This window comes from Eurosta solidaginis, chromosome 1 (assembly GCF_040869045.1).
Source record: "Eurosta solidaginis isolate ZX-2024a chromosome 1, ASM4086904v1, whole genome shotgun sequence".
Classification (NCBI taxonomy): domain Eukaryota; kingdom Metazoa; phylum Arthropoda; class Insecta; order Diptera; family Tephritidae; genus Eurosta; species Eurosta solidaginis.
In genome coordinates this window covers 12,014,457-12,027,177 of record NC_090319.1, presented here as the reverse complement: position 1 = coordinate 12,027,177, position 12,721 = coordinate 12,014,457, and the positions used below count along the sequence as shown (strand labels likewise).

At 34.1% G+C, this 12,721-nt stretch overlaps 2 protein-coding genes across 8 annotated transcripts in view; one reads left to right on the top strand and one right to left on the bottom strand.

Annotated features, from left to right (window-relative positions):
• Gyc88E (Guanylyl cyclase at 88E) overlaps positions 1-12,721 on the top strand; it is a 282,867-nt gene that overhangs the window by 99,698 nt on the left and 170,448 nt on the right. The window lies entirely within an intron of this gene.
• Mf (myofilin) overlaps positions 8,558-12,721 on the bottom strand; it is a 50,634-nt gene continuing 46,470 nt past the window's right edge. For 5 of the 7 annotated variants that reach the window (XR_010952253.1, XM_067780296.1, XM_067780354.1 and 2 more), the window contains 2 exons: positions 12,453-12,536; positions 8,558-9,697 (listed from right to left, as the gene is read on the bottom strand). Coding sequence is in view for 5 of the 7 variants with exons in the window: in XM_067780296.1 (XP_067636397.1) it covers positions 12,481-12,536 (56 nt within the window). In the remaining 2 variants the exon portion in view is untranslated. The remainder of the gene's footprint in view (positions 9,698-12,452; positions 12,537-12,721) is intronic. The other 2 variants (XR_010952252.1, XM_067780335.1) reach the window with 1 other exon arrangement.

Below are 12,721 nucleotides of genomic sequence, written 5' to 3'. Positions count from 1 at the left end.
GTTTAGTACCACAGCCCCGAGTATAGGAGATAGAACAGCCCCTGTGTCGTGCCTCTGCATACCTTTCTCTAGATTATAGTCCATCCCCATTCCGCTTCAAAAATTCTATCTAACAAAAGTTTGGTTATGAATGCAATCAGGGCTTTTCGACTGCTAAATCAATCAGGGCACCAACAATGTCCTCAGGTAGGACATTTTTATACGCTTCTTAAAAGCCAAGATAAGTGCCAGAAATCCTTTAGGTTTCTATTTGCTTTGCAATCAAACGGAGAGTCATTTCCGTAGACCCGTACTTGCAATAGGCATGCTGCGACAAACTTGGAGAAGCTGATTAGTCAGAAATCCTTGAGTGATACGCGAGAGCTCTTACCTGCCTTTGCAATAAAATTAATCTTGGCATTGTTCCAAGAGCTCGTCAAATGTTAGATATACAGCTCGAACAAAGGAATATTGGAACCAACATAAGTTTACCTAAATCTTGTGCTGTCTCGCGTTTGATGTTAATGTCGTTTTAGCTCATCAAAGTACTATTTCAGGTGACAAAGATTTCTAAACCGGCGGTTATCCGTTTCCGCTCTAGGCAATGCAGCAGTAACTTTGAGCATAGTAACTGTTTACACAAGATCTTCATCATTTCTCACCTTCTGACTATACAAAACAGTTTGTACACAAATTAAATACCATTAAAATGTGAAATGAAATTAGTTTCATATTGAATGCCACTTTAATTTTCTATGACCTCAAAAATTGTTCTCAGGTGCTGAGTAGCTCGCTGCGTGCTACCGAAATATCGTGTCTCACAAACTTATTGTTTCGTGTGAGATCATAACCCATTTAAAGACATATAATGCTTAAATATGACTAAATAAATTGTCAGTTCACTCAATTAACTTCTTCAATTGCAAACATACAGACATATATACTAGTAATGATGTCAAAGGTTACTTTAGCACCAACTCCCTCCAGTAATAAAATAAATGAAATTTGCTCACGCAGCGTTTAGGGGAGTTTTATTAATTCTTGTGGTTGTCTTATATCCTTTTTTAATACATGCATACTTTTACATACATACAGTTCTGTCATTTCAAATTGGATGCGACCTTCGCTGGTGTATGAAGTTAGTGTGCTTGCATAGTATCGGAAGGTCATAGGTTCAACTGTAGATACAAGTAGCTCAATAAAAATATTAAAATTTTTTGTAACGAGTCACCTCTCGTCGCCATAAAATGCTTCTCAGCAATTTCTAGGTAGGTGGTTCCGCCAATTTCTAGGAAACAAATAAAGTTAGGACTCCACAAATGGAAGTTAACCTCGGCCTGAATCTGTTGGAAGGCATATTGCGCCAAGATATTGTTATTAGAATTATACGTATGTCTAGCCTTTTTTCTATGCAACTTTTAATTTTGGTAAGCCGCACAGTGGAATACTTTGCAAAATTAACCTTTATATGCTCTAAAGTCTAAAAGTTTAAAAAAAAAAAAGTATTGTTACGAATTTTAAGAGTTCTCGATTTCGCCTTCTGTTATGGAATTCTGGTTCGAATCACTTGACTATCCAATAGATAAACTGCAATATTCCGTATTTCAAAATGCTCTTGATACTTGGTAGTTGGGAAGTTATACTACATAATTTAACTACAACGTTTTAAGATCGAACTGATTATTCATCCCTAGATTGTGCTTCTATATGCCACTAACTTGCTCCGTCATTATATTCTTCCTAAACCTAGGCGTTTTGCGAATAGGCTTTTCGAACAGCTTCTTATTAAAAAAAATATACAAGGCTCCGAAGAGAGTTTAAGCCGAGCTGCGTCGTGTTCCTTTCAAATTTTGCCAACAAATTCGCAGGATGAGAACTACATGTTTTACGCCGACTCGGAACGGCATCGGCAAACCAGATGATTTGTCACTGAGAAGCTTTTCATGGCATACATTCGGGGTGTTTGCCAAATCACTGCCGAGAGAGGGGCGACCCCGCTTAGAAAATCTTGTTTCTAATTGAAAAAACTTCTGTCTAAATTTTTTCAATGATGCTTTGTCCGGGACTTGAAACCAGGATCTTCGGAATGGTAGGCGGCGCACGCTACTCCGACACAACGGCGGAGACCTACTTTTTTTCTTGTTCTTCTGTGCCTCATAACGCTGGACATATATAGATGTGTGTGTGGTTTATCTAACGCCGTCTTAAGTTGACTGTCCAGAAAAGGCTTATTTTATATGGCGAAAAGGCTTTTGGCATCAAGCCTTCATTATATAAGGAATATTAGTTCCTCATAATAATCCTTATATTTTTGTACTTATGTTATCAGGCATAAGGTTTATCTGAAAAATAACGTTGAATATACGGCTTATATCTTATAGGAATTAAGCCTTATATAAGAAATTATTATAAGCCATTAGGTAAGATATATAACAACCTTATAAAAAATTCCAAATAAAATAGGGCTTACAAAAGACCTTATTATCAGATAATACATGTTGCATTAGAACCTTTTATATAAGGCTTATAACCTACTAAAAATCAAACTTCCACAAAGTGTTGCAATAAGATAATACATCGAGTACAATTACCTGATTATGAAGTTTTTGAATAAAATGGAACAAGTTTAATACAAAATCAGACTTGCATATGACTTATTGTAAGACAAAATCTGACTTTTAATTCATGGATTTATCCTTACAATCACCTATTTGAAAACATTATTTAAGTATAGATTAATAATCTACCATCGAAAATTCATTTGCAGTTCCTACGTTGAAGTTATGGCAAAAGTAACATTAAAAATACTTTTTGTTTTTTTTTATACAGGTTGACTCCTTGGAAGCCGCTCGGTCAGCCCAGAAGGCGTATATCAGATATGAAAATATTATTTTCAGAAATTCATTTGTCAGATGTCATTTGCCAGATGTCATTTGGACTTGGTATATAACACAGTGTGTAGGAAAGATAAAAGGCCGATAGTCTTAGTCACTAGGCACTCTCTTAAAGTAGTATAAATATTTACAACTGTATTTCTTATAAATAAATAAATTAACAATTGTTTTTGTTTTGTCGACCTATTGATAAAGGATTCAAGGTTCGAAACGAGCTCAAGGCCGGAACAATAATTTTTTGTAATGATTATTGAATCCCATAAATAAATTAATACATCTCCAATAAGTTGATTGAAAGGAAAAAAGGTATATTAAATTATTGAAATTTTCAAATAAAAAGAAAATCCAGATTACTTGAAAATATTACGAAAGCTTTTCGGCTAAAGCTTCGTGAGAAAGGAACACAGGGTGTTGACGTAGTTAGCAGCGCACTAAGTAAAACCGTCCTTAAAACTGCAAAAGCTCTCCATCTAAAAGTGTTCTAATTTTGTATAGGTTTGATACCTTGTTAAATGATACGCAAATTGCAAGATTTGTTTTACTTTCTTATATTAATTTCGGTAAGTTTATTTTTTATGTATGAAAACTCCCTCTTTCAAAATATCTTTCATTTGTTTATCAAATAATAAAATACAAACAAATGCACAATAGAACGACTGAAATTACCCACCGTGCACCATTTCGCATAATTAATTATTTATTTATTTATGATATTTTGTCTTATCCAATTCGCTTAAGAAGTGACTGCCAACTATTTGAGTAGCATTTAAAGTGATACAACCCCATTTTAATTGGTGTCATCAATTACGATGACGATTATTCGATTGAATGACACTTTATTATTCATTTTGGTAAGGAGTAATTCTTTGTGTATATCATTTCATAACTTTCAAATAAGTAGCTTTGCATGTCATATAGCTTACGTCAGACGTCTGGTCTAAATATTAGACTTTTCATGTTCGCATTTCCTTATTGGGTAAGGCACCAGGTTGGAAAGGTAAGTTTTTGTTTAGTTAAATTAGTTTCTAATTACGAGATTTTATGCCGATATTTTACTATGGATAGATATGGGAAACGGATAAATACCCAAATAGTAAATACCCGGTAAACTGTTTATATATGGTAAAAATGGGTAAATACCCAAATATTCACCCAAAAGAAGGGTAAAAAAATATTTTAAAAATATGGGAAACAGGCACACAAATTCAATTAAAAATGTATACGAGATGTCCTATATAGGTGTGGGTGGTTATCCATTTCGCTATCGGATTAGTTTTAATCTGTAATCGAGCGTTTTTCAAAAATTTTTACCCAATAATGCATGCCGTTGCAAAAATTTTAGTTTGCTCAGCAAACATTTTAAAACACAAAAAAGTCAGAAAAAAATATTTAAATCGGAGCTTTTACTGTTGATATGAGATCATTTGAGAAGCTGGAGTGAATGCAGCTCCCTTCTTGCAACGATCGTCCCATATAAGCCTATTAACATATATCATTTGAGCCTAAATCTGAAAAGGAGTCCGATATTAATCTTAAACGGTTTTTGAACAGCTCATATTTAGCCTCTACTGGCACTCTTTAAGGCAGCATATATTACTCTAAATAACTCTTATTAAATGACATCTATTTGCCTATTTACTAATTATTGTTCGCGCTTATTTGAGGCATATAAAGTTCGACACAACAGGACAAAGTGCGGCAGTTTTGCTGTCGCATTAACAAATTTTCAAATTACTGACATTTTTAAGATGTAGATGACTGCGAAGAGGCGTCCATGAGCGGAAAAACGTCGATGCTAATACAAAAAGGAATAGCAAGGGTAACAATAATGTATAAATGTAAATCATTTTTTATTAAAATGAAAAATTGTCGTGACAAAATATCATTATTTGTTCCCAACTCGCTTTGACAAATATAAATATTTGATAAATGATCATTTCTCTGATTCCCACATTTCCCACTTATTTTGCACTCATTTATAATTCTGAATATATGAGCGTTATCATGTTTTAAGGGTAGGTTTGCTTGCGTAAATATGTATACCATATAAAGATTCTCGAAGCGCTCACAATTCTGGTGTCCAATATGGGTCCGAAATATGTGAAAAATATCAGCCTCAGATATGTTATCACCTATTAGTCTGTTATGATTCAAATTTGATGAAATTATGAACAAACGAAAAATATTAAAATTAGTAGATTAGGGAACTCCGGAATATAATTTCAGAAATTTTCTGCGATAATTTATTCTAGCGGTAAAGAGAAGCGGTAAAAATGGGTTTGATGGTGAATGAGGACAAAACGAAGTACCTGCTGTCATCGAGCAAAGAGTCAGCGCATATGCGCCTTGGCAACCACGCTACTGTTGGCAGCCATAATTTCGAAATAGTAAAAGACTTCGTTTATTTGGGAACCAGCATCAACACTAGCAACAACATCAGCACTGAAATCCAGCGAAGAATCAATCTTGCCAATAAATGCTACTTTGGACTAGGTAGGCAATTGAAAAGTAAAGTCCTCTCTCGGCGAACGAAAATCATACTCTACAAGTCACTTATCGTACCCGTCCTGCTATATGGGGCAGAAGCATGGACCATGACAACAGCAGATGAAGCGGCTTTGGGAGTGTTCGAGAGAAAAGTTCTTCGAAAGATTTATGGACCTCTACGCGTTGGCGATGGCGAGTACCGAAGAAGATTTAATGATGAGCTGTACGAGCTATACGCAGACATCAACATAGTCCAGCGAATTAAAACGCAGCGGCTGCGCTGGCTAGGCCATGTTATGCGAATGAAAGATGATGCTCCGGCCAAGAAAGTGTTTCTATCGGAACTCGCCTATGGAAGCAGAGGTAGAGGGCGGCCCCCACTCCGTTGGAAGGACCAGGTGGAAAACGATTTAAACTCCCTTGGTGTGACCAATTGGCGCTGGTTGGCGGAGCGAAGGAGCGACTGGCGCGCCTTGTTGGACGGCCATAACCGTTTAGACGGTTAAGCGCCAATTAAGTAAGTAAGTAATTTATTCTACACAAAAATTTAATTCAGTTAATACTAATTTCATATCTATATTATCCTTATGGGAGTTTTATTACAACAATTTAACAAAAGTTCTTCCAAAAAGCCCCGATATAGTGTGACTATAGGACTCAAAATTAGCAGTATATGAGGCCAATAAGTCCCATATATGATATCGGGAAGAGACCTGTATATAAGGCAAAATATGAGCGTGCTATGAGTCATATCAAATTCACTTCAGGCTCCTAAATGAGTTCACAATGAGTGCGAAAGATTGAAAATTCGGACTCCTTTAGGACTAATTTTTGAATTGGAATGTTTGCTGGTTCGTTTGTTTAAAATCAAAAGGATTTTTTTTTTATTTTCAAACGACGTATAAATGTAATTGCTGAATTGTAATGCTAAGCAGAGTCGAAACAAATGATTTTTAAATATCCAAAAAAGATACAAAAAAGGGCCCGGAATGTTCCCATAAAAATGGTAAATACCCGGTAAAATCCCATCTCTAACTATGGATGAGGAATATTTTTTTTCTAAATAACAACCGGGTAAGTAAAAAAGCTTAACAAAATGGATGCGTAAAGTAGCTTATTATTATTATTTTTTTCTTACTTTAATGTTAGCTATTCAAGCTTTTCGTGAACTATTTTTCGAAAAAGGCCAAGTAGGACTTTATAATAGTATTTGAATCAAATTTTAACGCTAAATTTTGTATGACGTCATGATACTACCCCACAACGCTTAAGACCATCGATATTCGTTTATGTATGATCGGCAGATAAATAAATTGAAACATTCAGTCTCCCTCAATTCCTTTCTTAGACAGCTGATTGGCCCTGAACTACAGCTGTTGTCTATTATTACCTATTATTATTGCTAAAACTTTAACACAATTTTTAACATAATTTAAGCATTGAAATACACTGATTGGAGTTTTGGAGAGTAAAAGTTAAAATTCTGAACACATTACCTGAATAAAAAGTGTACAAATAATTATTAAATAACAAATACAGACAGTGGTAGTTAACAAATTCTGCTGTGGTAAGTGGTGAATGTGACCTACTAGAAGTTTTGTGAACCTTGTATCACACGATTTTTCGTCCCTGCAGCATCTTTACTTTTCGATAATCTTTGGCACAGCAGAGGTACGCTGCTGTAAGGCGCAGCAAAGGTACATCAACGCAAACCACGTCAGAGGTATGGCGCTTCAAGGCACACCAAAGTTCTCTGCATAGGGCGACGACTACATAAGCCGCAGCCGAGATAGGGCGGACGTAAACCCTAAACGAGATAGACGCTATAAGGCGCAATAAGGAAACCCCAACGTAAGCCGTAGCAGAAGAACTCCCTCGTAAACTACAGCAAAACGCCTACATACAAAACGAAGACGATTTTGCAAATGGCCCCGAAATACAAATTCATTGTAAGAAAATGTTGGACACGGCGAGTATACCCCAGTGATTAATGAAGAGAAACCACGGCGAGAAAAAAAGCTACATTACAAGGCATTTGTTGTGAAGCCACTTATTTCTATTTAAGCGCAATAAAATTACCAGCTGGGTAGCGATGTCAAACTGTTATCGCAATCGAAAAATCGTAAGCTATAATATCGCAAATTCACATCGTTGAAAGTTAGTGGATTTCACTATAGGACACTGATACTTTGCTGTGTTTTTATATCGTAATTTACATATTTTACGCGGACCCCGAACAGCATCTGCAAGGCGTGTGAGCTTTCACTGATAAGCTTTTCCTAGCAAACATACGCTCGGAGCTTTTGCCAAATCGCTGCTGATGGGCGACCCTGCTACGAAAAACTTTCTACTAATTGAAAAAACTTGTTTAGGTGACACTGTAACTTTAACTTTTAACATCTTTTATAAAAAACTGCGTATTCATAAATATAGTTTTAAGACAAGACTTCAAATGAAGAAAAAAAGAGTCAGTTGGCCGAAAGCTACTACATTTCTTAATATCTTATATTGTTTTACCAGTGATTTGAACCCAGCATTTTTGGTATGGTAGGCGGAGCATGCTACCACCACATCAAGTCGTGCAGATAAATGTTATATTGAAAAAACTTACCTTGATTCGGATCTACTTGTAGCAGTGCCTCTTTTGCTTGGTACTACTGCCCGTCTGCCTTGCGTTTGCTGTAAACCGGGTGATGTTAGCCTTTCATTTAGCGAAGGCATCAACCAGCCGGGACACGCTACGATTCTTTAAAAGGCTGCAGATATTCCGAGCGCACTGCAGTCCTTAAGACCTTTGATATGGTCGCCATAAGAAAAAATAGTTATCATCTCCGTCTTGTTAGTAATTTGTTTCATTGGAAGGGGGTTTTATGAGGCGGCAAAGCGTAAAAAGCCGGTTGGGTATTTATAAATATAGGCCTGCTTAACCATACCTAATTGCACGTTCGAAAGAAATCATGTTTGCACATTGCTTTAACTTCCATCTCGAGCCGAAGGTTCGACGGGGTCAAAAAATCATTTTTGGTGCTAATACCAAAATTTGGCTGAACTGCAGTGTACCATATCCGGCAAAGCACGGTCCACACTGGTAAAACTGCCCCAAGCCATTGAGAAATTTTTTTTTATATTACAACAATATTTCTGTTTGATTTCTAATATTAACCAAATCTCATGCAATTATGTGAAGTTCAAAAAGCTTATATGGTGTTGTTGTAATTGCAATTTATTTCTTTAACTATGATTTCTTATAAAAAGTTGGCAGACATTATAATTGAGTTTAATACAAATTTTTCGAATTATTTTACAACATAAATTGTAAAATTTACAATAACATACAATTTACATAAAAACAAAGCAAAAAAACGAAATACGCGAGTTTACCACCACAAATTCCAATAATATTTATTTAAAATTTAAGCTTAACTAAAATGTTTAATAAGACTTACGCAAGTATACAAAAAAGGAACAATTCTTCTTGTTCTATAAAGTCAAGTCTATTACTAATAAAATTAGTGTATAAAGAAATAATTTTAAGACACTAAACACTTGCGTATTAATTATGCCTTGTGAAGATATTCATATACATGTAAATCATTTTTTGTTTTTTTTTTTTTTTATTTTTTTTCTAATGCGTGCAATACCTAACAGAAAAAAATTAAAAAAAAGCAATTAATAATGAAATTAAACATAATTCGATTTTTGCGTTTTTTGCGCAAAAACGAATTTCGGTAAATATGCACTCAGGTCTTTGGTTGTATTTTTATGTTTTTTTATTTATTTATAACTTTTTTGTTTGTATAATTTTTTTCATTTTCGTTTTATTCACTAATATTATGTTTATGTAAATTTTTTATTTTTTTTCAATTGTTATCGTTGTATTTTGTTTTTTGTTAGTTTGGCAGCACAAAAAATGAAAAAAATACATATTTTTTTTTATCTAAAATAAAATATTTTGTAAATTTATTCATTGCCATTTTCAGCGAAAGTTATTCCTATTGTTGTTGTAGTTGTTTTATTGCTGTTGTCCACCCACTCATTGATATCATATTTATCTGTTCGCTGAAAATTTGTTTTAAAATTTGTATGTATCTCGGTGTTATTTTTTGTTCTTTTTTTTTTGTCGGGTGGTGTTTTTGCTGTTGTTGATGCTCTTTGCGTTGAAAAAATTTTCGTTGTTTTTTATTTTGGATAAGGTCAGCTATTTTTGATATATTTTCGTTTTTCCGTTGGCCCTCGTTACAGTTATGTATGTACATATATATCTACATCTTTATGTAGTTCGTTCTATATTCGCATTTGTTTTTTGTTTCGTCGTATTTACAAAATCGTACGATGCGCTGTTGCAAAAGAAAACTTCATTAATTTTTCGTATTAAAATAAATAATGTTCTGAAATATTTGAAATTCACATAAAATAGCTAAATTTAAATTATTCCACAAACTACGGCAGCCAAAAAAACTACAATGTTATATACATATATGCGAAAAAAAAACAGTCAAATATGTGAATTAGGGTGGTACTTTAAAATGTAATGTACGATTTTTTTCAAACCGCAATACTGCAATCAAGGATATATATTTTGGAATTGTTGTATTGCTTGAAGTTAAGCACCACCCTAATACACATATCAAAGAAAAAATATTGGATTGCGCACTATTTACATTAAAATTTTCAAATATTTTTCAACACATCAAGATGCACTATTAACGCAATCAAATCTAAGAAACCTTAAAAAAAATTAACAAACACTGATGTTTCCAACAAATAAGATGACTAGCCTCCATTTCAAGTTTCACTTCAAAAAAAATAATTTTAATGATACTGACCCTTTTTAAAATAACAAGAAATTTGGCTACCTGAATTATGTGACAAAAACGTCGATAAAGGTTACAACAACTGCATTCCAACAACACAACTTAATTTTTTACCTTAATTTTGCTTGTGAGGAAAACAAAAATCACTGATACATCTAAGTAATAACAAAAACTAGCCGAATGTCAATCGATTTGTGTACGGTTGGCTTTAAGTGTGCCTCATGACGAACCCAATGCATTCAAAGGCAATGCTAAGTTTTTCGTATAACTTTACCGCAAGCTATATACTTGTTGTTGAGAGCCAAATTGATGTTGGCGTGTGTCATAGAAAGCAATTACGTGTGCATATTAATTTTAACCCTCTTATAAGTGATGATGATATCCTACACCGTTAAGCGTTATCGTTACAGTTCTAGCTCAATATGCACAGCCGAAGAAGTGAATCGGAGGGTTAAAATATAATCGAATGGTCGTAACTTAGACGGACGATATAACTTCAGGCATTTAACCCTCTGCTGTGGTCTGCAACGTAACCTCAAAAGCATTATTTTGAAAGCGTAAAGAACAAAACGTTGACGTAAACCATAACCTTTAAGTCGTTAACGTAAAACTGAAAACTAATTCACAAAACCTTAAAGCTTTAATCGTAAAACCGTCAAAGGTAAACCGTTACGTAGCCTCATAACCGATATATTTAAAACGACACCGTAACCTCTACGCCGGTGCATTCAAACCACATTGGCAGCTTCAAAACCAGTATATCCATAAAATAGCCCGCGTAATCGTATTCGTAAAACAGTAACTGTAAACACAGCTGTAACTGTAAATGTAATACTAATAATATATAGCTTCAAAAAAGCGTCTATAAACTGTGATTACAGTTTAAAACATAATATAATCCAAATAAAGCCATAACCTTAAGTGCGACCATATCTATAAAAAAAACAACTAAGGGAAGGTCCTCCTTCATAAATGGAGCTGAAAAAAAATCTCATGAAATTTGAAAAGTTCATGAAATCTGAAAAATCAGTTTTATAGGATATAAATTATATATACGGTGGATCTGGATGCCTGTGAAATTTCAAGCTTACAGCTGTTAAAATGGGGAAGATATTTCGAAAATACTCTTATTCTAAAAATCGGTTGTATGGACGATATATGATTTAAGTGGTCCGATTCTCTCGGTTCCGGCAAATGACTACTCAAACAATCTAACATATCCACTCACCAAGTTTCATCAAGATATCCAAAACATTGAGGGATTTTTTTGCGTTCAAGTAGACATACGGACAGACAGATAGATGGACATGGGTAAATCAACTCTGCTTGCATTCTGAGGTTTTCTTTTCGTATTATATTTAAGGATATACATTTTCAAGATTCGGACCAAAGTCAGTAAACTTTCTCATTTTCGTAAAACGTATAATTAACTCTTTCTTATTTTCGACATCTAAAACTTATTCTCAACCCTTAAACCATCATCACCGGCATCAACATTATCATCGTCTCCATCACTATCTTCCAAGAGAATTTGTTACCTTTTATTTTTATTATAATTTTACTTTGATATTTTCTTTCCCCTCCCCGCTCCTTTTTCCATTTTATTTTCCATATTCTCCTTCCTCTTCCCCTTCTATTTTTTATTTCGCTCAACTTTTCCATTTTGTTTCTCTGGATTTTTAATTGACTACATCAGCTTGCTGAATCTCCCAAACTGTGAGAAAAGATGTGGCTGGAAACTACGAATGCGAATTTTCTTGCACCAACCTTCCCTCTTCTTGATCTAAATTTCACCTGAAAGCTCTTCACAAATATCACTGAGCAGCATAGGCAGTCTAATTCAGCGTTAACGCCGCGAAGTACATATGTGCAGGATAACACTTGGATCAAATTGCTTCTCGTTTTAAAATGCAGACTCCTGCGTTGTAAGGCTGATTTAGTTCTTAAGATGTTTATGTCAGATCGCCATTTTTTGCATGTGCTAAATTTTTCTTAATCATATTGTTTATATGACTTTTGCCGGGACTTGAACCTTGCAGTGCACACACTAACACCATAAAATGGCGTATCTAATATGGTGTCTAAAGTAGTTTTGAAAACCTTCGATATGCAGTATATGAGGCTTATTCGTCTATAGTATTTAACGCGTTTTTGCTACTTTTGCTTTTGCCAATAAACTCGCATTGTGTTGCTCAGAAAGGCGTCCATTCCGACATCAGCAATATAATGTTTATGTTTCTATATACGAATTTAATTATTATGCGTAGCTTATACTTACACTCTCAAGTTCGTCAGCTATATTACATCTAGAATACTAATATTCTTGGCAAATCTAGTCTGTAACTTCTGTTCATTGTGTAAACTAATAAATAAATAAATAAACAAATAAAAAATAAAATTTATGATTATATAACCTAACAAAATTACTTTTTCTAAAACTAAAATTCTTTAAAAATAAAGAAAGGTTTACCCAGCATGGCAAAAAAATATTTTTGATTAAATTTTCAAATTATAAGTGCTTTATAAACCTTTTTTATTTTTTATGAG